Raw genomic sequence first — 24,205 nt, forward strand, 5'->3', positions numbered from 1 at the left:
CCAACTCCTCAGGTCAAGACTCTGCAGTCTACTTACATCTGAAGGACAGAGGACACTCGTTTGAGGACCACCAGGTGCACATTTTAGACAGAGAAGATGGATGGTTTGAAAGAGGTGTCAAGGAAGCATCTACACCAGGGTGGAGAAGCTGTCATTGAACAGGGGAGGGGGTCTACGCCACCACTTATCCCCCACTTACAATGCTGTCCTTTCATCACTTCCCAGGAAACTCAACAAACGTAACCTATTGGCCTCAGGTGAAGATACCAACGATGGTCGTTCAGTCTTGGCCACAGGTAGTCCTAATGACCATAATGACTGTCGTTACAACAAGGAACACTAACGAACCAGCGGTATCGATGATCCTGGCCAACGACCCCGCTGAGGTTAAATAGCTGAGTTTCCCTACCAGTCTGTCAGAACTGAAGAAGTCCTTTGGATGAGGGACGAAACGTCTTCCAGTATCTTCAACCAAGTCCAGTTGCCCTTGATTTTAACCTTCTTTGAATAGGGCACTGAATAAAATTCTAAACAGTATCACACAGTAAACTCAGTGTTGAGTAAAATAAACACACTTTTTCTATTAAGAGTGTCTTTTTCACCTATGTGTGTAGACAGTATTAATGCTCAGGGGGGCAACGTGGCATAATATTAAGAGTTTTATAGTGTAGGCTACAGCTAAATAATAAAGACCCTTAACTTATATGTATGTTGTATTAGAACATATTTATACATTTCTACTAAAGGGAAATTATAGGGGAAAGCACTAATTGCACACATGCAGAATAAGCCAGTGCAAAGTCACAAGCAGATGGGACTGATACTGAATTAGTTTCACCAGAAGCAGCGCACAGCGAGTAAACGGGTGTGACAGGTCAGACAGTTTAAAGCAACAGGGGGGGCGAACCTCCATCTGTTTGTGTCTGACCTTCAGAAATACTGTGAAGGTGTTCACCTGTGAAGAATCAGTTGAAAGATAAAGCCTATATTCTCCCCCAAAGCACAGCACGCTTATAATATCCTCCGAAGAATCCAAAAACGTGGTTCGCATCAATGCATGGGTTCATGAATGCATTGCTTATCTCTAAATGAGCTACACAAAACAAAATACTGAGAATGTAAAGAAAAGCCCATTGAAAAAATGACAGCTTTTGGTTTTGCTGTGCTTTTTCGGTTTCTGCTTTAAAGTGGTAGCATCAATACACGTGCCCTGGTTTGATTATCCATGTAATAAGAAGGAGATAAGGAGAGATAAAATAAATGAGCCATATAACTCAGGACTGAGGACAAATTACTGAGTGATTGGATTCTGTCAAATGACAGGTGATAAGGCGATTCCATTTCTTAATAGCCTATTTGAATGTGTAGATATGGTGCACCCCTCACTAAAAGCACAATGGTACAAACCTCTGAGCAGCAGCGGCAGGACAAAACATAAGGAGTTAATGAGAATTCCACAGGAAGCTGTGTCCTTGACTTCAAAATAAAACAAAACACTTTTTAAAAAGAAAAGTAAATAGACTTTCTGCACAGTTACCTTACTATACTACTGCTAGATAGTAGTCAAATGTTGTTAATAATAATAATTTACCATAAATATAGCCTATAACTAGCTATAATATATCATCTGGTTTGACTTACTGAATAAGTGAAACTAAAACAGCCTTGGTTAAATAGCAGGCCTATTGCATATTTTACATAGATTATTTTTCTTTTTCCCTGTAAATTTGTGGTATGATTTATATTTTGTTTTCTGTGCATATTCTGATACCAGGTTCCCCTTCTCCTGATCTGCCCAATTCAAGATGTCTTTCTCTAAAGCCGTCCTGCTTTTACTTTGAAGGGCCAAACCCCTATCCTTTCCTGTATCCTCCGGGCTGAGTGCGTGCAGCTTGCTGCTCCTCCCTGTTGCTGCTGGGAATGAGCGCAGAGTGAAGCGCTCGGCTGTCCGTGTGGTGCGAGCGCTGTGCGGTCCACAATGCCGCGGGTCCAGCGGTGTCGGCTGTAATGAAGCAGCGTGTCCCGGACGGACCCCCTGACACCCCGCACTTTCTCTTCTTCGTCCCTGCAGAAGATGGTGGCTGGCGGCTAATTCCAACTTCGGACTCCTTGGTTGTTGTTTTTACCTCTGCGAAGCGCACTGAAATCAGTTGGTGAGTGTCCATCGTTGCGCATTTACACTGTCACCTGTTCTGCTCCACAGGTTGGACATCAGACAGGCTTCTGCTGCTGTTTCGCTGAACACAACGACAAAGCTCCAAAGCAGGCGGGGGAATGACTGCTGGAGAAGAAGCTGCTGGTAACAGTTGATTAAAGGCGTGCAGGGAAGAATCAATGAGCCATGCTGGAGCCATTATCGGCACTGAAACTGACTTAAAAAAAAATAGCAAAACATAAACTATCTAAAACAACAAAGCTTCATGTGACCCCCTCAACACCAGGCATAGCCTATCTGGCGTCAGCTGCAGGCTTGTTTAAATCGAACACTTTAGCAATTGTTAAAACAAACAGACAATAGGCTAGTGTCAACTCCAGCAGCCTACCTGTCACCTCCATATGGGGTCAGGGCATCGTGTGTGTGTGTGTGTATCAGCTGCTCAAATGAAAATGCCACTGGCTCCCAGCAGAGAGCTCTATGGCGGCTGGCTTCTCTGCTTTGGTTTCTCCAAAGGTGCGTAAAAACCGTCACCTTCAGATGATGATGATGATGAGATGGTGAAGTCAAACCATCAGTCTAAAACTGACATTTCAAATTTGAAATGTTATAGCTACCCAGAGGAATTTGTAACAGATAAGAAAAGCATACCTTTGGTTATTATTTCACACTAAAGGGACCGAGGCTGTGAGAATATATGGTTAGAATACGAGTTAAAGAGTTTATTCAGTCAGTATCAGCCTAGTGGGCAGTGTTTTGTGTTGTTTTAAATGTGACCGCTGTGCATTAAGAATAGTCCTAATATACCACTTGGACCATCATGAGATGCTGAAAAAATAAAAACCTCCACTGAAAATAATATATGATAAACCTAACTGCCTTATGGTAATAACTGGCAAACTCCTTAATCTGATAAACTCTTAAGGAAACTGTCCCAGACATGACAAAAAATGATTGTGTGCGTGTTTTAGCCCTTCATGTCCTTACCGTTATGAAAGCATCTATTCCCACTCAAACGAGTGCCATGCAGCTCCACATGTGCAAAGGCCCTTGAACAAGCCTCAGCCTTTATGCTCTGGTAAACGTGGAGCTGAAAATATTTTGCAGGGAAAAAAAGAGGCACAGAATTTAAAACCCTGAATAGAGTGTCAGCGTTTGTGTAGTTGTTCCTGGTCGTCTTGAATGTGCAATGTCAAGGGGGAAATGAGGTCTGGGTCTGCTGGGGGGGGGCCGGCAGCTCCTCCCTTTTTTTAATACTCATTTTAGCTCCAAGGCACTTGCTTTAATTTTACGGTTTCACCCCGTGTTAATTACATATCCAGGAGGTCATTTCTGAAAATCATTCTTGGTTCAGTGGCTGGTTGCTGTGGCGTTTTTTGCTGTTAGTTACCTGTCAATCAGACAGCATGGGCAATACCAGGATTTATTTTTATTGTGCTGCTGAAACGTGTGCGTCTTGGTTTGGTGGAGGTCTTTTATTGTTTATTCCAAACATAACTGGGATCACACATGACTTCCTGTGATTCTTCCTAGGAAACACCTACTAGAAAAACAGTTAGAAAAGTAAACATGAAAGCTTCAATAAACTGGCTGTAGGCTCAATCCTTTTTTCTTTTCTTTTTTTACATACAGTACCAGCATTTAATGTAATATAAATCATCGCAGCAGGCAGTATGCTCTGTTCTGTCGGTCCTGTGTGAATCATTTGACGTCCTATCATCTGTTCTCCTTCCGGATCCTGCTTTTTCTAGGAAAAAGGCTTCATGTCACTGTGTGTTAACACAGTTGACGGCGGACAGATGACGACATCGCACCACGTGCCCTCTGCACACCCACCCTAGAGTCCCAGAGGTGCCAGACGTGACTGGCTGTTCAGTCCTTTATCAATAACCTGATGAGCAGCCCCAGTCGGCCTTACCTTTTATATGTTACAAAGGCTGCCCCTCTAATCCATAAACAGCTAACTGCCTCACCTATAAAATCTGGTTAATCTCCAGTGGCCTCGACACTATACTGAGCAGCTTACCTTCAGCAGCTGTCTAACATTTCCCTCATGAAAGAGCCAAGATGGACACATTAACGGTGTGTTCAGGTTTGACCAATATGCATGTTAGGGTGATAGAGATATTTTGCTCATATTTTATGTTGATATTTCAATACAGAAACCATTTGCATATGAAAAAGCTCCAAAAACGTTCAACAACTTTCAAGCAAACGTGCCATACCGTTGCTGGTTTTAGATTCTCAAATGTGAGGCAGTGCTGCTTTTCTCATAAAAAAAAAATATATATATATATATAACTTGGGTATGTTTGGGTTTTGGACAGAGAGCACAAAGTGAAATGTTGCTTTGCGTTTAAGTGCCTTTCCTGTCAAGTGAAAATAATGTAGCGGTTGGATTTGTCAGTCACTGCTGATTGGTCAGGGCAAGCAACAACATTCATATTGAAGTAAAAAAAAAAAAAAAAAGACAATTTAGTCTGATTATCAAGTGTTAGTATGCCTCAAAGTAAGGCATCAAAAACTGTGGCATTTTGGTATCAGCCCCAAAATGCAGGTATCGTAGCGGCATTAGCATCCCAACACTTGAAAAGATAGCCAGCCCTGCTCAACCCTGCTGCAGACCTGTTGTGTTTTGAGATGAAAAAAACATGTTGTTTTGGGACTTTTTTATTTTTTTTGCTGCTGCTGCTGCTGTCCACCATAAAGGTGCTACTGAAGGAAAGAAAAGTGTTCTTTTGAAAATATGTCACTTTGCAACGAGATAAACGACAGCCAAGCATTGCCTGTCACTTATAATCTCACCACCCGCCGCCAAATTTAATTCCTGTTGATTGCGGGCCTCGCCTCTTTGAGGAGGGAAAGAGTAATTTGCTGGGCTATATTCTAGTCATTCATTATTCCTCTGTATTGACCAGTGACCTATAAGAGTTCGGTGCTTCTGTAAAGTCCATTGCCCTTTACTGTGACCTATGGCTGGCTGCCATTTGGCTACGGATACTTTTATCTTTCTGCCATTAAAACATGTCAGTCAGTTCTTCCCCCACCTGGGTCTGGAGGACATATAAGACGGCGGACATATTTTGCAGAGATGTAGAGGACGGAGGATTATAATAGGAACAGAGGGGACCTGTTTCCTAAGAAGCTGCGTTAGACTGTTCTGACCTCTCCATGCCCATTTTCCCAGCAGCCCGGCCTGACGAGAGGCAGGGGGGTGGCAGCATAACTCAATAGATGTCCCCCAGCATGCCTCTGCCGGGCTCTATGGGAAAGGACTGTGGTTCGTCAATGTCATCTCTCCTGCTGCCAGCCTCTCGGTACTGATTAGATGGGAAGGGAACAGTAGGTGAGATGGGTTGGTTCCTCTGTGGAGACAAAGAGTTTATTGTAATTCCCAAGGCATCCATTCAGTCCACAGATCAGTGACCTTTTCAGTGCATCAGAACACACAATAGGATCAGCTGCTCTGTTTTCCCCCATAATTACTGCGTGAAATTCCGTCTGCCCTAGAAACAGGCACAGCATCTCAAAACCGTTTGTCAGACACCAGCCGTCTGAAGAGCTCATTCTGTTGATTGGCAAATGGAGAGGCTGTAAGAGGGTGAGGAGGTACAATTGCTGCTTGAATAGCTTTTCAGCGGGCACCCACCAAACGTAGTTCACACTGAAGACGCCTCTCTACAGCTGCACCTGGCAGCTTTGCACATTTGCATCTTCAAATGGCAGCAAATGTTTGAACATTTTGAGTGTCATCAGCTAGAAATCAAAATAACCTTGTCTCCATCCGAGTTGGATTTAGTCTGGAAGGACTAGAGAAGAGCTTTGGTGGCTTCATCACTGGCGCTAATATACTGTGCCGAACTTAAAGCTGCACTAATCACTATTTTTGTTTGCAATGTTATTGGTGTCCCTAGTAATGACAAACAAACAGAGAATCATCACCCAGTTGGAGTTTCAATGAGCCCTAAGGAGCTCTTCAGTCTTGTTGTAGCTTATTGTTTTGGTTTTCTGGCGCATGATTTCCAGCAGCAGCAAGCAGCTGTTCTCACATAATCTTAAGAATAAAAAAAATCTCAGTACGGTGGAGCATTTACATCTAAAGAGCCAGATATTTTTCTCTGGCATTGGGAAGACCAAAGCAGCGCCAAAAGGAGATTTAATATTGGACCTACAGATCTGATGTTGGTGGGTTAGGTCCCAGAACACGCAGGTTGGGTCTGGGAACAGCTTGGGATTTTCCAGGAGGAGCTGATGGAAATGTTTGGGAAGTGGATGTTAGTCCTCCTCTGTTAATTCTGGACCTGTATAAAAGTTGGAAGATTGCATTATGACTAGATGAGTGAAAATTCTACTGGACGAGATGAAATCCTCTTCTCCTACAGCTCTTCTTTTATCCCCGCTGCTGAGTGCAGCTTTAATCACAAACACAAAAACAGCACAAGAGCTTGACACTTCTGCTGATGCAGGGTGGCAGTGTGTGTGTTGGCTTTACAGCATTGTGTGTGTGTGTGTGTGTGTGTCTCAGCCGATGCCCCATTTGCCAGGGTTGTTGTCAGAGAGTGCTTGAGGCCCATGGGTGGTAGCCAGCATGCAGGAGCAGCACGTGCAGCCGAAGCCACCCAGGCCGCATCGCTGTTGACACAATGGTCTAGTCCGGAGTGTGCCCGGGGTGGAGGACGGCCTTGGTTGCACTCCTCAAATCAGGCTTTGTGCTGAAATATTGATGTGATGGCAGCACACAGTGTTCTCTCATTCTAATGTGTCACACATGTCCGATACGTGTGACACATACAGTAGATTTATTCTTCTGGCCCTACTGCTGCTACAAGGGTGAAACTGATATATGGCTTCTGACAGCTGATACTACTACATCTGGTTAGGGATGCACCGAAATAAAGATTCTTGGCTGAAGCCGGAACCTAATATAATGACTTTTTTTTTTTTCATTTATTTTGCCTTTTCTTTTTTTACCATTGCATAAATTAAATAGTCAAAATGTGCTTTTTACTCAGTGTTTCCCAAAGGATTTGGAGAGACTATGGGGGGTGGGTCCAAGGCCCGAGAGAGGTGAAGTAAATTACATGTGTACAATTACTTATGTTTTATACTTTCTGTGAATATAATTCAATTAATCTTATTTCCATACTGTAGAGACACCTTATTTTGAAAACCAGACATGTGTATCCTCGCTCTAAATTCATCAAGTCTGACCCAATTTGATAAATAATGTTGTATGTGGTTCTCGTACGGCGTAACATGAAGACTTCACAGCTTCTCTTCAGGTAGGACTCTCATACTGCAATACTTGTCTTTGTAAAGAGAGAAACTGACAGGATAAAGTCTCTAACCTGCCTGTCAGCTCGCATTGGTCCGTTTCAGTGGATTTACCATAAAGGCTTTAATACGTGTGCACTCCAAATTTCGGTGGGGCTAGCTTAATCGCAGAGTGACAGAAACACTCAAAGTGGGTCAGACCGTTTGTTGCCTTTTCTAAGAAGTCAGCCACAGTTGGAGTGAATGTGCTAGGAGACAATTCAGCAGAACAGTGTCTGCAAACGGCGACTTCTGCGTCTTTCTCAGACACTTTAAAATGCTTCCACACTGCTCACATGTCAACGTAATTGTTCGGTAAAATTTCTTCGGTCTTTTGACACATTAGACTGAACACCGAAAGAGCTTTTTTTTGCTATTTTTGGCCGATTAATTTCAGTGGCCGAACATTTGGTGCATCCATACTTTTGGTCAATCGACTAATTTCTGTTTTAAACAACCTATAGGACTTAAGTTCCAAAAACTGCAGTTCATCGAATGGCCACTTGAGGGTGATTCCAAAAGCAAGTCATTTCCTATAGCTTATTTCCCCGTTCATGACAAATGTAGGGGGGGCAATTTTTTTTATAATTTCCCCGTTTAAATTATATGAAGGCTTAAATAAGTTATGCTTAATGTGCAATACCCATTCTGTCTGATCACTATCTTGATATGCCACACCTGTGAGGTGGATGTATCATCTCAGCAAAGGAGAAGTGCTCACTAACACAGATTTAGACAGATTTATGAACAATATTTGAGAGAAATAGGCTTTTTGTGTACATAGAGAAAGTCTTAGATCTTTGAGTTCAGCTCAAGATGAATGGGGGCAAAAACAAAAGCGTTGCATTTATAATTTTGTTCAGTATATATATAAAGTGACTAGGGCTATTTTGAAAGTCCGTTGCTCACTGGCTCTGAATACACATACAATACAGTCAATCCATGGGTCACAGGAGGGGCGGGATGTTGATCAGCCTGCAAATCACCCACTCAAACAAGCAGTGGAGGGAGGCTTCGGCAGACTAAACTGGATGCAGCGTGTGGGAGAAGTAGATAAACAAAAGCAAGAGAAGCGATCAAACGCCACAGCGACATGGAGAGCTACACACTGCGTGCTGATTAGTATTGAGGATGATGTCGGTCTTAAAAATGTTGTTAAAATCACAACGTAGTCGCTTGGCCCGGCGAGGTTGCTCTTTGCTCCGGTGAACAGAAAGGGAGACAAGCGCTCCACGAGTAAACGGCAGGCGCTCCATGGATAGTAACCATGGCAACGGCTTCTGTGCGCTACACAGCTGTAGCCTATTTAACTTAAGTTAATTAAAGGCTACATAACTTTACCTGATAGGCCTACATCTAGCTTTCTCTGCCATGCGAATTCCCTCCTGTTAATGTCCTATTTAGTAATAGATAATAGTAATAGATTCTGGAAACTCACAAATAAAGAGGATGAGTCTCTCTTCCAATGATTTGTGCTCCACGTTGAAACTTTTAATCGCTGCCCAGCACTAATAGTGATACAAAACCTGTGGACATCAGGAAAGCAGAAACTCTGTCAAATGATTCAGTGTTGCACTGCTACCAAGTTGGGGAACTAGCAAGAGACAGATCAAAAAAGAATGGTCAAAATTGATGCAGCAAAGGCAGACATATATTGACTTTAAGTGCCTGGTATGGGTCAAGCTGCAATAAAGCTGTATCGTACACGTTCCCTAATGCAGCTCAGTAGTGTCATTATGTTAGACCCTCCATGGCTAGTAAAAAGCCATGCTTTCCAAACTCCGTGCCTCCTGTTTGTAACGTAGGCTTCCCTGACTTAACATAGCTCCTGCAGTGGACAGTTTTCACAAGCTGAGGTACTACTCAGCTTGTGAAATTGGAAATTGAAATTGACAAGTAAGCTGGCTTTGATGCGTAAAATCGGTGGAGCTCTGCGTAAAGCAATTAAACCAAACCGGTGAAGATTGGCGTCAGAGGCCACCGATCTATGCTCACATTCACTCAGTCTAATTAGACTGATAGATCAATGGCAACACTGTCATGTGTGCAGCCACCACTAGGCAAAAAATAGGACATTCTGTAGGGTTAGAACAATGTGGTTTTTCACTCTTGCATGTTTGAACTTTCTAATGGAGCACATTGGAGGGCCATTGGTGTATATTCAGGATTAGTTGGTGATCAGAGATGAATCGGAACATGAGGTGTAAAAGTCGTAAATCTCCCAAAACTGTCTGTTCTTGCGCCGCATGTTCTTTTCTTCCGATCATCCCTGAGGCTTTTGCCAGCGCTGCCTGCCAGCCATTCTTTACGGCTCTCTATCAAGTGTGCTAATTGCTGTAAATAGCTGGGTGCTGGTTGTGATTGACCCTTGTGAAACGCTGCTCAGTCTGTCTCCTGTTTGGCAACGTGGAGGGCACTTTGTCGGGCTCATTTCGTATAATAGCTTGTTGTTGTTATTGCACATTAAACACAGTTAATTAAAGACAGGGTGGTTTGCTTTCAGGTGCCATTTGAAGGACTGCAACGGGAGGTGCTCTTTGGACCTGTGTACCAGTAAACAATGCTGCTGAATTATAGCTGAATGATTTCAGTGAGTGCTTGTAACTTCCCTTTGGTATTGTGGGTAGTTAAAGTTCATTAACAATGCCAGTAGTTTGAAGATGATAATTGGGAAATTGATATTCATTTTTATTATTTTAATATATTTTTTTGTTTCAAAGTTTCCCATCTAGCATGGCGCATGTGCAGATTTACCACTTGAAATTTGTAACTTTCAAAAAAATACAATTATTTTCACAGAGAAGAAAACCAAAAGCAGGCTTCTTGTTCATACACTTTGACCATAGATTTTGCCGGCTGACGTGACAGCTGCTGGCACAGCTTCTCAGCTGCAGCTAGCAGGCTAATTAAGAATAAATCTTTTTATGAAAGAAAAGGATTTGAGAAGGAGAATTAACTGATATGTTTGTCAAACATAATGATATTGCAGGGCACAGGTTTGGCTGGAATTGCTGTGGTGTAAACTGTCAAAACAAATAAAGAGCAGGCCAAAGCCGCAAACATTAGCTTAAACTGACATAGCTGCAATGTCTCCCAGGAAGTGGAGGTTCCAGTCGTGAACCAAGCTTTTTCTAACATATCCTGATTACCTGAAACCCCAGAAATGTATGTAGTTAGCAAATGATATGCTCCTTGCCTTTGGTAACGCTATGTGACTAGTAAGAGTTAGCCTGGCATACCGTTTCAAGCTTACTATGACCAAATGCATTTTTAACATTTTTTCTCTTGTGTTTTTGTTTTTGGAAGGGTTAAAACACCACCTGCAAACTCTTGTTTTTATGTGGACAATTCCAGAGCCTGAAGGACCTGTGGAGCCTAGTTTATGTTTGCTAGGCTAGGTTTGGAAAATTGCTGATTGGGGGAAGGTGTTTAGCAAACAGCCAATTGAGTGATTTCCCCTGAACTAAATTCATATTCAGATGTAAAATACTCTGAATTTATACTACAGCAGGACACTAAAAGTAATAATATTGATGATAATAATTATAAGAAAATATCCCTCAGATTCTTTGAGAAATAATTGGCATTGACCGGTTTATTAAAAACCTAGAAAAATATTTCATCTTGAGACATTCTTCATTTGGGTTATACTGTGTACATGCACAGACTTGTAGCGCAGGACCTTGACAATTTCTCTCTCAAAAGATTCTCCCCCTAAGCAAATTATCTGCAAAGTAAAAACCTGCGCTGATGCGTTTTTGTCTGTGAGTCCTGGCTTCTGAAACATGAAAGCAAGCAGCCATAGTGCGAAAAAGGGATGCGCGGTTCAGCAGAAGAGACAGGAAGATCTGTCCAGGATGTTTGCGAGATCTGAAGGGAGGCTGTGATCATGCTGTCTCATTAGATCAGTCTCAACTCTCTGCCCATCTCTCTCTCTCTCTGTCTCTCTCTACTGCTGCTACTTTGGAAAATAACATGTTGTTTATTTTTTTTTTTTTTTAAATCAACTGCTGAAATTAGAGTCGTGCTTCACCTTCCAGCCTTTATGCATATGCATGACCTTCTGTGCACCTGTTAATGTGAATATGATGAGCGAAGCCCATTTCCTTTCTTGGCATTTTTCCTCAGGTGCTGTATTTTGCATAGAACTCGCATATGTCTTATCTCGTTATATTTTCACATTATAAATATTGCATCAATCTTTTTGTATTTAATCAGTTTGGATAGTGATTAATAATATTTTTTAAATAATATATTCCTACATATCACAGTGTTAACAGTTTTTATTGCATTATTTTCTTTGCTTATACCTGCAGCAGCAACAATCCTAGTTTACCTTAATTTAATGTTCACTTCAAATCTGACATTATTGTAACAAAAGACATGAGCAAGAAAAAAACAAACCAATGGCAATGCAGTATAAAGATAGTTTGCTCCTTCCTTGGCTCCCCTCCTCCACTATATAACTGCCTTTATAACAATGGTGCAGTTTCCATGGCAGCTAGGGCATGTTAAGCTTTAGGATAACAGTGAAAAAAGTGGGGAGAAGGACAGGGAATAATCACAGGGTATGAGGGACTAAAAATAGCAAGGGACTTAATCCCAGGCATTATTTATTCATCTGAAACTTCTGCGCCGGCTGTGTAAACATCATTTCTCTCGCAGTTCCTTGTTGGGCGGGCAGGCCGTTTTCTGACCGAAACCCCCACAGTCTTACTGACTAATAATTGGAGAGGGGGATACATATATAGGGGTTGGATTTGTTGCGGTGAGGGAAACTGGTTCTGGATTATTGTAAGCAATCTATTACTATTCCTATTTCCTTCCTTCCTTCCTTCCTTTCTACTATTAGATGGAGCACGAGAGTTAAGAATGGGATTGCATAAGTGAAATGAACACAATTGCTTTGTCACTGGAAATCATCCGCAGTGACTACCTAAATTAAATATATTAAATATCTCTCTAAATTATGGCATACATGAATGGAAAAATGCAATAATGTTTAATGTAATTATTACCAGTTCATGTGTTATATGCACTGATTTGTGATGTATTGACTATAGTGAAGCTGTAGTGTGTGCGGTGACAGTGGCAGCTTCTCCGAGGCTGTCACTCTGTGACTGATGAGAAGCAGAATAGAGGTCAGCCGCAGGCAGCAGGCAGGGCCAGGCTGCTTTGCTCAGAGAACTGATATATATCATTGTCTCTTGTTTGGAGAGAACAAAGCTTTGACAGATATGGCTTTTTAAAGGCCAGTGCTGATATTTCTGTACTGAAGCTGCCTAGAGTTGCTTTTATTTTGTGCTTGTGTAAACAGTTTATGACTATAAGCAACATTAGGTTATTGCAGATATCACTAAGAGTGTATATGTTGACATTACAGTACAGAAAGTATTTTTACACTGTAAAATGTTTTAAACACTCAAATGTAGATATCTGTATCAGTGGGGATAGTGCACAGCGGTATAAAAACTATTTAACATCTAGCTTCCTGGTTGGCGGGCAGCGGAAAATAACATCTTTTTGCCCTCCAAGGGAGCGTTTTCTTTGAAATGTGACGTCATGTGAAAACTATGAATAAGTAGTACTAGATTACATAGTTCTTTAAACAAAACTCCCAAGGAAATTATGAAGAAATATTATGGAAATTACACACCTGAAAATTTGAGCGTTACCAAACTTGCTACTAAATAATACAATGAAGTTTTATTTTTATCTAATATTAATATTAAATTAACAATACACATGGAATTTGACCGTATTGCATGGCCTGCTGCAGTGAATGGAACTTACTTGGTGTCATCAGGTGACCTAAGTGGAGTTTTTGTCTGCAGGTTGTCTTACGTATGAGTTCATATTAGTTCTATTTGATGAAGAAGGCCATGAGATACAGTCTAAAGTTTCAGGGGGGAAGGAACAGTGAGTGAACCTTGAGTGTAGAATATTGTGTAAGTGTAACAAGTGTACCCAAGGTTAAGAATCAATTTTCCCCAAATCAAACTTAAGAGCACATTCAGCTTTGAAAGTGAATTAATAAAATATGTAAAGGAAGGTAGTTTTCTCTTTTATTTTCACATAGCTCTAGACAATGATGTACTCATACAGTCCAGGCTGATACTGATTAGGGCTGCAACGATTAGTCGACATAGTCGACAACGTCGACTATAAAAATCCGTCAACGTGAAATTTCATTGTCGACGCACATAGTTGCCATTTAAGGGAGAGATAGCAATCTTCATATTAGGAGCATTTCTGGTTGTTTATTAGTAAAGTTATTAGTAATGAGTAATGGTTTAAAGTACATCAAGGAACATCTGGCTCATGATGTCTTTTGAAAAATAAGGGGGCTGTTGCTTTATTGTTCTAAATAGACAATACATTGTTAGTGTACAGTTGTCGTTATAGTACTTGCTTTTAATTTGCTTTTATTTTATATAGTTCCAAAGCAAAAATCTTTGTTAAACAGTTAAAAGTTTTAAAGTTTGTATAAATCAGTGATATTCAGTGAAATTATAGGAGGAGCCTATCCTGTCTTGTCTTCTTCCCTGGTTTCCCCCTGGCATTGATACTGGTGTTCATTCTGAATAGTAAACCCTGTTCACTTAATGGGAACGTTAGCTAGTTAGTCGTGTGTTGGAGATCAGTAATTCACTTGAAAGATATTTAATTAGTAAAATGGTTTAATTAGGGTTAGGGTTAAGGTGTGACAAAAATAATCGTTAATAGTTGACTAATCGAATAATTAATTAACAGATTAGTAGACTACAAAAATAGTCATTAGTTGCAGCCCTAATGCTTATATGATTAAAAACAATATATAATAGCAAAACTGTGTATCAGTGGAATCCTGGTGAGATTGTGAACTCTCCTTGATTATCAGCGTAAAAATCACAACATTTATTGTTTGATTCAATATGTTTTACTGGCGTCATGATCTGTTACATTTTCAACCCAGCAAAACTTGAGAATCAGACACTGGAATCTTCCTGGCCCGTTTAGAGAGCGGTTTTGTCAGTGCTTTATCCAGATTTATAGCTAAACATAACACTGTTTCCAAGTGTCTGCAATCCCTCAAGCAGATAAATGTCACATTTATTCTGACATGACCCCTGACCGTAATGGAAATGACACCTTCATTCATGTCCTTTTCTGTGCAGCAGATGGGTCCTTCAAAGCATCTTTTATGCAACTGAACCATCCACGTGTCAAATAACCCATATATTAAAATATTGTTTTGATATTGTACCTGATTACTGATAGGCCTGAACAATTAATTGAAATCTTATCAAAATCGCAATAATGCTTACTGCATTTTTCAAATTACAGGCTCAATATTTTTTAAATTAAATATTGTCATGCTGCAGAGATGTCCTGGGCTGGCCTACACATCATATTCTACAGACATAAGAAAATATCTCTGTTTGGTACAGATTCTTGCAAAAAAGCACACCATAATCATTTAAATGTTTTTCAATGACAATGAGAATAATAATGTAGGAATGATCATTCCCTCCAATATTGCAAATTATATCACAATTGCAATGTCAGTCAAAGTAATTGCAATAAGATATTTTTTTTAAATCCTTCAGGCCTAATTACTGATAATACATATTTGTAAGCCTGAAACCAGTCAGTATGTATAGTACTGTTTCTATTGTGAAAGAGGTAGGTCATGGTGAAAAGTGATGTTGAAAAAGTATATATAATTATAATATAATAATAAATAATAATTCTATTAATGGTACTGAAACCCTGTATTATATTTGCGTCAGTATTGCCAAATTATTACATGTGTTCAGTTTGGTCAGAAATGATCAAGAACTATGTTGCTGCTGCTCTACATACTGTGTTTTGGTGGCTAAAGTTAGCAGGAATGACATAAGAGCTCCTTGGGATGTTAGTTGTATACTGACTGTGAAAGGTCTCCAGTGAAGATTTACAACATGTGAAGCATTTGTCAATATCAAAAGAATATTTACTTGCCAGGTTCTTGAATAGAGTTTCATTTTGACATTTTGTCCACGCGACAGAAGGTCCAATATGTCAGTGTTGGTTGCACTGATGCACAAAGTCCAAATTATCGAGCTCTCTGTATCCCTTTCTGTTTGTCGCTCTTTCTCTTGCTCTGTCCGTGGTGCTGAAAGCCTCCATACTCTGTCAGTGCCTGCTGAGACGAGCTTTCTTGCTCAGTGTCCTTGGACTTGCTTTTCCATTTAGAAAAGGAGCTGCTCTCTCCAAAAGCAAGCAAGGCTTCTTCTGAATAGAGCCACTTTCACCGGCATTGAGAGCACTGTGAGGTTTGATCAGAGACAATACTGTGTGCTGTTGTGGTCAAAATTACCCTTCAAAATTGAATGTGATGGGCTGTTGAAGTTCAGCGATCCAACAGACCCGCTTTGTTAAACACATAGATGAATTATTTGCACATCCAATTGACAAGATGTGAGGATACTACTTTTAGCTGCATCATTATTTACATAGTGGCCCTGCAAGATAGAGGATGTTTCAAGTAGATATTGTAGAATTTGTTGCTAAATTATAGAGGTCACTGTGTTTAGAAATAGCCCAGGTAGCAATTTGCAGTATTAATGAGCTCTTATTTAATTGAGCAGGATTCCCACTCTTTTCTTGAGATCATTTTCCAGGACTTTTCCAGGACATTTTCAATGATTATCTAGCTGGTGAACAGGAATCACGCCATACACTAATATGTTATGTATAGGCTATATATATATATATATATATATATAATATTGTTTAAATGTTCTGTTTTAATATATTTATTTTTTCTGGCATTCTAATTTATTTCTTTTGGAAAGCCCGTTGTTCTCCATGCTTGGCAAGTGCTTTGTAAATAAAATGTACCATTATCACTGCAGTTCATTTATACCAGTAATCCATTTATTACAATTTTGCCTTCTGACAAATATACATACCTTAATGTATGATTCAGAGATCGTAGAGTGGGCTAGGATTGTTAACTGCCACTGACTCTTTATTAGTTTATTGCACCTTTCTTCAGCCCCTCTACTAGTAATATTAACTGTGAGCTACCGCTGTACTTTATGGTCCATTTTACCCTAACAATCCAGTGTGCGTTTGAAGAGACAATGCTAGCAATGTAATGACAACGTTAGCAAGTATTTTGCCGTAGTTGGACTCGCATACAGTTGGACTCCCGTTCATTATTATCCATCTCTCTCAATGATACCCCACACCACTGCTGCTAGTCATAGTGGAATCACAAAACTTAAACCTTTGCAGGCAAAACAAGCTAGCAAGCATGTCAACATTGGCAACTGAACTAAACCATGCTAACCAATTTAACATTATTCAACCAAGTTAGGAAGAAAGCGGCGTTTATCTATTCAACTAAAAAAAACTACAGTACTTACCAGCCAGCAGTGACTAATAGTGACATTATTTAGTGTTTCGGCCACTTAAATTGTAATGTCATCCAACCTGCATGTGGCATCTGTGTGTTCATAGCATTTCCACAACATGTACCGAGACCCGACTGTCATCCAAAAATGACCATTTGAACGTTACTATGATCCTGAATATAACTTTTAACTATTTTAGTTAACTGTTACAGCTATTAACTAAACTAAAATAATAATTAACTAAAATAAAATACATTTTAGTTTTTAGTTAAAATAGTTAAAATAGTTAACTATTTAACTATTCATTTTCAGCTACAGGAAAATGGGACAATGTTGAAAGAATTTTCCAGGACAACACAAAATTTCCCAGGGCATTTTATTTTTCCTTTTATTTTCCATGACTGGAAAATTGGTCAACTTTTTTCCAGATTTTCCAGGACACTGGGGAATCCTGCAGAGCCGTCACATGTTCACAGTTTTAAGAAAAGAAGAAAGGTAGCCTTTTATGTTTGTGTGTTTTGTTACTCAGCACCTTTGCACCATCTCAGTTGTGAACAACTCTTGACCTTTGACAGTTCTTCAGTCAAAAGGCTTTTATAACTCTGCCTTGTTGCATAACATACCTGCGGCTTGTTCCCGTGTCAGACTGAGCCGGCGCAGGCATCATAGTATCTAGGTCAATTTTCTTGACAAGATAATCCTATTTTAACTGTTGTTGGATTATCAACTAAAATAACCTGTTCAGATGATGGGTCACTGCCTGTTTAATATTTAATCAGATGGCTTAGTAAAAGTTACCAAACCAATGTTCTAATTAGGACTGTACTAATGGTGGAGGTTATTGACACTGATAATTATGTATTAAGGCTTTTTGTATGTTTTCATCATTTCTACACAACAACTAAAGAGGGAATCCTCTAAGCATCATTTAATACTAAACAGTATATTTCAGCCACATTCTAGTTTTAATTGCACAAATTAACAGACGAATCCTAGCTTTTCATTGACAATGATTTGTTCATCTTGATAATAACCTTGTCAGACTGAAGCAGGAATGCGAGATGATCTTTGTCCTGATTTAGCCAAAGTGTTCCTGAGGGAACCCTGATTACACTCCTATTGTCGAACTTTCATTTGAACTGTGGCCATCCAGGACAAAGAGCATCTTTGACATGTGGGGCCAGAGAAGGGAAACTGGAACACTTCTTCTGGCCTCCCGGAACGCCTACAGTAAGATCCTACTGAAAGGCCAAGTTTAGTACTGCCACTACAGAATGGTTCGTTAGAGAGCACTTCAGTTTAAAGACCTGAAATTACAGTGGCCGTAGAGGACATTGAGGCCACATCCACTGTATTTTATGTACATTTGGGGTATTTAGCAACATGGGGGAGTTCACATTCTGCAATTGAAAACGTACTCATGGTGGATTAGGGCTGTCACTGTTACTGTCCTCTCAACTGTTTGACCCATTCATTATGACTTGCAAATTAGGAGTTGGTGCATTCACATTAACAATTGGTGGCACAAATTATCCACTTGGGTGCCATTAAACATTGCAGAAGAAGAGGACGTAATGAGATGATGTAATTAAAAGAGCTTCACTCAGACCTCAAACAATCACAAATTGAGAATGCACATAAAAACAGGTGGATGGAAACACTCATAGATCTACTGTTGCTAACAAAAAATGGAGTCAACTAGCTTAAGGAAGGAATGTTTGGAAACATAAACGGGAGGCTGCAGACTCTGTAAAATGCAACTGCCTTAAAGTAAGAGTTAATTTGTCACTGATGTGAGGCAGCGCTTACGAGCGGAAGGTCAATTGTACACTGTACTTTAGGATCTACATGGATTGCGTGCATGGTGGTTCAACTTCATTCAAACTTGATTTGTTTTTTTAAATATGTGACAGTAGTTGACATGGTATAGGCTGAACAAAATCATAAATGAATAAAGGCTTCAGAATTGCATTTCTAACAGTGTGGAGTTGAAGTTGAAACACTATTTAGACCTTTTTATATCAGGAAAAAAATTTAAGAAAGCATAGTTGAACTGAATGCACAAACTATGAAATAATTAGACAAATATATACTTATATCAAACTTCTTTTTGGTTTCTGGTCAAATGATTCTGATGGTGGTAGGGGGTGCATTGGAGGACTCATGATCTCAGTATTTAAATCCAAAGATGTTGAGAGGGAGGATGGCCATAGGGTGAATGGGTAATGTGGTTATAGATTTCAAAACAGTACTTATGCTTTGAAATGAAAACTATCAATCATTTATGGTAATCTTAGGCAGCACAGTTATTTAGATGATTACATATTAAAGTTCAAAAATGCTGCGTCTGTCATCTTTTAATCTAACAAAGCCAACCAAAAGCTACAATCTCATTGTATTTACCCTGCATTGCCTATTCCTCCCTCTATGTGCAGAGTCATGGGCTTAGTTGTCAACATGCGATTATGCAAAAGTGTTGGAGGAAATATGTTCATGGAGTTGTTTTTAAAAATAGGCTACAATGCTGTACTTTGGCCTATACGAGCTCAATGGCTAAGCTACAATAGCGCTTGAGGCTAACAGATGGCCAACCTGTGGCCCTTTTTTCTAGAGATCTCGCCTGCGAGTGTGTGAGTTTATAGCTGCAAGTGCGTATCAACTCACATGTCATTCCTTTGTTGAATGAGAGCGATGGGGAAATGGGATTTTGCTCCACAGAATGGTATGGTTATTTAAAGCGAGGCAACACAACAAAAGAGGGAGTCTGGGAAGAGAAAGTGAGATAGTGAGAGAATGGAGTTTAGTCATATGTTTACCTGCCAGTGGTGCTTTTTCTGTTGTGTTGCCATGGCAACACCAGCTCGCTGTATTTGTGTGTGTGTGTGTGTGTGTGAGACAAGGGATGTAATTCTGCCTGTCACCAGCGTAGCCTGGAGCTGGTTCCCCAGCTGCTGGTTGCCATGAGACCAGACAGACACATCCTCCGCTTCAATGACAAATCTTTTCTCTTGATGCTCAAATCACTAAACAGTTTAGGTACATTTTGTTTTCTGAGATACGTCAAGATAAATGGCCACTGCTGTGCTCTGTGTTACTCATAATGTAACATATCAATCATTTCCAGCGTGATATAATTAGAATGTCATTAAAATTACTACATCGGCTTAGGGAAGATAATTAAAAATGTGCTTACTTACTGTAGCCTACTGCACAGGGGTTTTCATGCTAACATGACGAAAGCTTATTTAATGGTCATAGAAATTAGACCCTGAACCTCATGTGATGTATGCCAATCTGTTCTAAATCAGGCTGAAATGCACTTGTTGCACTGATTATTCAACATTACAACAAGTCTGCCTATTTTGCTATTAACTATCCAACTGTCCAATAGATCAGTTAGCTAGCTGTAGCTACAGTAACTCTGTCATTTTGAAAAACCAAGCAAAACAATCCAATAATATTGAAACATTTCAGCTAATCTCATGAATAACCTTGATGATTTACAGGGAAAAACAGTGAATAATGTTGAGTTGACTTAATGTTTCCTTTACACATTAGTTACTTTACTACAGATGGGTTTTCCCATGCATGCTAACTGAGCTACAAGTTAGAGACTTTCAGCCTCATCTTATTTGTTCGAGTGGGTGGTACTATAATTGTTACCTTTGTTTCCTTTGCTATTAGCTACTTAACTGTCCAGCACACTCGCAACAAGCAACTAGTTAACATGGTAACTAGTTAATATGGTAATACTGTAACTGTATAGCTACTGATAATTCAGCTGAGATCACAGAGCACTTTAGCATAGAAAGAGATCTGCTGAATTTATGGTGAAACGTATGTTTTTTTTCATAAAACACTCCTTTTACACTAATTTACAGGTTTTCATATTGCAACAAACCAGGCGGTGCTTTCAGTCCTTACTGTACAGAACTGCTAAGCTCTCCAAACAGTACTCTTGCTTTCTTGTTGTAGAGCACTACATTGAAGGGCAGGCATACATGTAACATTGTACTGTGTCCCGCTTTTTATCATAGAGGGGTCCTGAGATGACGGAAGTAGAGCCAGTGTTGGACTTTGCCTCCTCTGGGCGCTCGGGGAGGAGAAATGCACTGCCTGACATCCTGGGCTCTCCTGCAGGCGTAAACCCTGGCGACCTGCCTCTTAAGCTGGCTGAGCTGTCCCTCGAAGGTAAGATACACAAGGTTTTCTTTTTCATTATTACAATATTGATCACATGGCAAATTCAGACTATACAACTTGAATATTTAATTTGTAGTGCAAGTCCTGATATCATGCACAAATATGTCAATCTTGTTCTTTTTTAGTACTGGAATGCACAGCTAATGAAAGGTTGCCTGCTATGAACTTTAACATGCCAAATGTGGGTGTGTTTATGTATGTATGTATATATATGTGTGTATATATATTTTTATGACAAAGAAAAGATGATGGCACACACTGGGAAATATCCTAATTCAACATGATGACGCCCCACTTCTAATTCAAACTCAGGCATGACACTGCTAGCTACCCAGTTGTAACATTTGCTCCCTAGGTCCCAGCTCTGGTCTTGCATAATCCAAATATATATATAACAGTTCTGGCTTTACCAACTATCCTTACATGCATATCTCTGTGCACTCTCAAATCTTGACTTGCAGACTGCGCAGGCTCTATAGTTTTATTGCCAATTAACTAACAACATTTTGTTAGGTTACACTTGTTTATCTATGATCCTGGAGTTCTGGACACACCATACATTTTCCCTCTATAGCCCCAAATGAGTCCCAGATGTAGGTGTTGCTTGGTGCCATGCTACTTTTGGGGGTTTTGAAACTGGCTTTGTTTTTTTTCAAACAGCAGGAGCCATAAAATGACTCGCAAGCGAAACATTTCAGCACCTACCGTAGTGATGTAATAATCATTATCTCATTGGTATTGATCAGCAATAGCTTTGACAGTCTAATTTTTTTTAATTTTTTTTACATATTTCTTCTTGTGTTGTGTGCAGATGGTCCGGGAGGGGCGCAGTCACCGACGGCGGAGGAGCCTCCAGCGCCGCCGGAGAGCTCAGAGGGCAAAGAGGGATCATAGGGACTCGTTTTTTTTTTACCTCCCCGGAGACCTGCAAAGATAACCTGAGAGACGGGATGAGAAACAAAATATAGGGTGACCTGGGGGAGAAGTAGGGATTATCTGTGGAGAGGCAGCGTGTTTGCGAAAGCAGCTGAGCCACGGAGGGAGAGTGACGGACCGACTCCCCAAGGACTGGAGCCAGGAGCTTAGGACTGTTTGGCACTCAGCACTATCTGAAAAGAGTCAGACATCACTTAGTAATGAACCAGTGAGTGTGCGTGTGCGTGTGCGTGTGTGTGTGTGTGTGTGTGTGTATAGTTGAGTTATACACTCACCGCAGACGCTACACTGAGAATAAACGGGACCATGACAGATTGTAAAATGTACACTACTATTTTTGTATGATTTATTTAAAACTAAAGAAAAACAGGTTCTCATAAGTCAAACTGTAATATGTACCATGTCCTTGAATTTCCTGCTGATTTTTGTTTTATAGTGATGTGTGTTATTTTACAATAGTAGGAGGGGTTTGATAGCAGCCTTTAGTGGCTCAAAGCTTTTTAATCCAGCTGGATACAAAATGGCACATAACACAAGACATAACACATGACATGACTGTAGATTTAATAAAACTGGGAGCTCCTTGTGTTGTCTTGCTTTTACACTAAATGTGTATGATTACTGTGTGTTTTCAAATCGGAGGCTGTTTTTACCCCTCATCTCAAGACTGTTTTGATCCTAGCAACAACAACCAGGGATTCCATAAATTTTTTTTAGGTGTTCATATAATGTGAGATGTTAAGTTGGAGCTATGTCCACATCTTGAAACATTCCATTAGAGAATAGGGTCACACTGCCAGCAATCTACACGCTGCTTCATTATAATACTGAGAAAAGTCAAAGATTTCCTTTTTTCACTCAAATCTACTTTTAAACATCTCTTAATTTTCCAAACCTCTGAAAATGTGCCTAGTGGCAGTTCACAACCAAAAACCTGTGTTGTGTTCTTTCTCTGTGAAGTACTGTTGTTGACCATTCTGGGCTACTGATATTTCCTGTTTTAATAGGAGAGACCATAACACATCTTTACTGCTTGAACTCTAAATGAAAGAATAAACACTTTTGTAATATTCTGCACTCCTACTGTATACTGTCAGGAAACGCGTTCAGTCAGTTTTGTGTAAACTTCAGGAGGGCTTTTGTTTTTTTGCAGCGCGAGGCTCCTCGCACTTGCTTCTTATAGCAACAGCAGCATATGCCCGCTGACTGGGCGCGGGAGCAAGCATCAAGCAACACCACAGTGTGTTTTGAGTGCCGGAAATGGCAGCCCGTTTTCCGCACTGAGAAAAGTCTGTTCACAGTCATCAACACATAAGCAGAGCTGTGAATAGGATGCAAGACGGAGAGTGAGAAACGCAGCGAGAGTCCACATTTGTCAGCTAGCCACTTTCTGCTACTGTGTAAATACTGTACTGTATTGTAGTATAATGTGTGTCATACATTCTGCTTGTATGATTAACGGACTTTATTCACATACTGTACCCAAAAAGAAATGATGTTCTGTAATTGTCTCTATTTGAAGATGTTTTGCCGGTGGCTGTGTCTTTATGTGGATGTTTCACAAATGCAACAAGGAAAGCCTGGTGTGCTGCTGCCCAGCCTCTGTTTTGATGCTGTACTACTTCTAATGCTGATGGGAAAGGGTTTATGGTCTATCTGAAGCTATATGATCTACACTTTCTGGGGGTTGATGAATCAGAGGTGGATTTTGTAGTGTCCTGATCTCTAAGTGGTGCATATATTTTACTTTGCTGGATTGGATCCCTTATGTTGATTCTATCTGGTGGTGAATATTGCCATATTAAACCCACAAGCTTTACATAAATGTCTGTGTTTTGAATAGTGTCATTTCTATGAAAGGCCATTTCACATTTTGGCATACATTATTAGAAATAAGGATAATATTTAAATGTCGCTTTTAGCCACGCTGGTGAGATCTCAGTGGAGGGCAAGGTCAGTGCACCACTTTGGTCCAAACTGAAATAGCTTAAGAACTTTTGTATGGATTGCTATGGACCTTTGTACAGACATTAAGATAAAGATAAAGCCTACAGACATTATTGATCCCCTGCCTTTTTATCTAGGCCACCAGCAGTTCAAAGTTTGTCCAACACTTTGGTTTATTTAATACCAGCCTAAACACCTGCAATATTAAAGTCAGCCTCAGCTGTACTTTGTGCTTGATGCTGATTAGCAAAACATCCTAACACACTAA

At 40.1% G+C, this 24,205-nt stretch overlaps 1 protein-coding gene across 3 annotated transcripts; it reads left to right on the top strand.

Moving 5' to 3' along the window:
• The first annotated feature begins 1,876 nt into the window (after positions 1–1,876).
• pkib (protein kinase (cAMP-dependent, catalytic) inhibitor beta) lies at positions 1,877–22,422 on the top strand. 3 transcript variants are annotated; one of them, XM_046058742.1, is made up of 4 exons: positions 1,877–2,112; positions 2,204–2,299; positions 20,889–21,042; positions 21,866–22,422. In XM_046058742.1, exons 3-4 carry the CDS (start codon positions 20,901–20,903, stop codon positions 21,946–21,948), a joined length of 225 nt encoding a protein of 74 aa, XP_045914698.1. In that variant the 5' UTR covers positions 1,877–2,112; positions 2,204–2,299; positions 20,889–20,900; the 3' UTR covers positions 21,949–22,422. The 3 variants fall into 3 exon arrangements, with proteins under 3 accessions (XP_045914698.1, XP_045914697.1, XP_045914696.1); XM_046058741.1 differs by lacking the exon at positions 2,204–2,299 and having other exon boundaries at positions 1,877–2,153; XM_046058740.1 differs by lacking the exons at positions 1,877–2,112; positions 2,204–2,299 and adding an exon at positions 9,987–10,058.
• The last annotated feature ends 1,783 nt before the right edge of the window (positions 22,423–24,205 follow it).

Source organism: Micropterus dolomieu, linkage group LG09 (assembly GCF_021292245.1).
Source record: "Micropterus dolomieu isolate WLL.071019.BEF.003 ecotype Adirondacks linkage group LG09, ASM2129224v1, whole genome shotgun sequence".
In the NCBI taxonomy this organism is placed as follows: Eukaryota; Metazoa; Chordata; class Actinopteri; order Centrarchiformes; family Centrarchidae; genus Micropterus; species Micropterus dolomieu.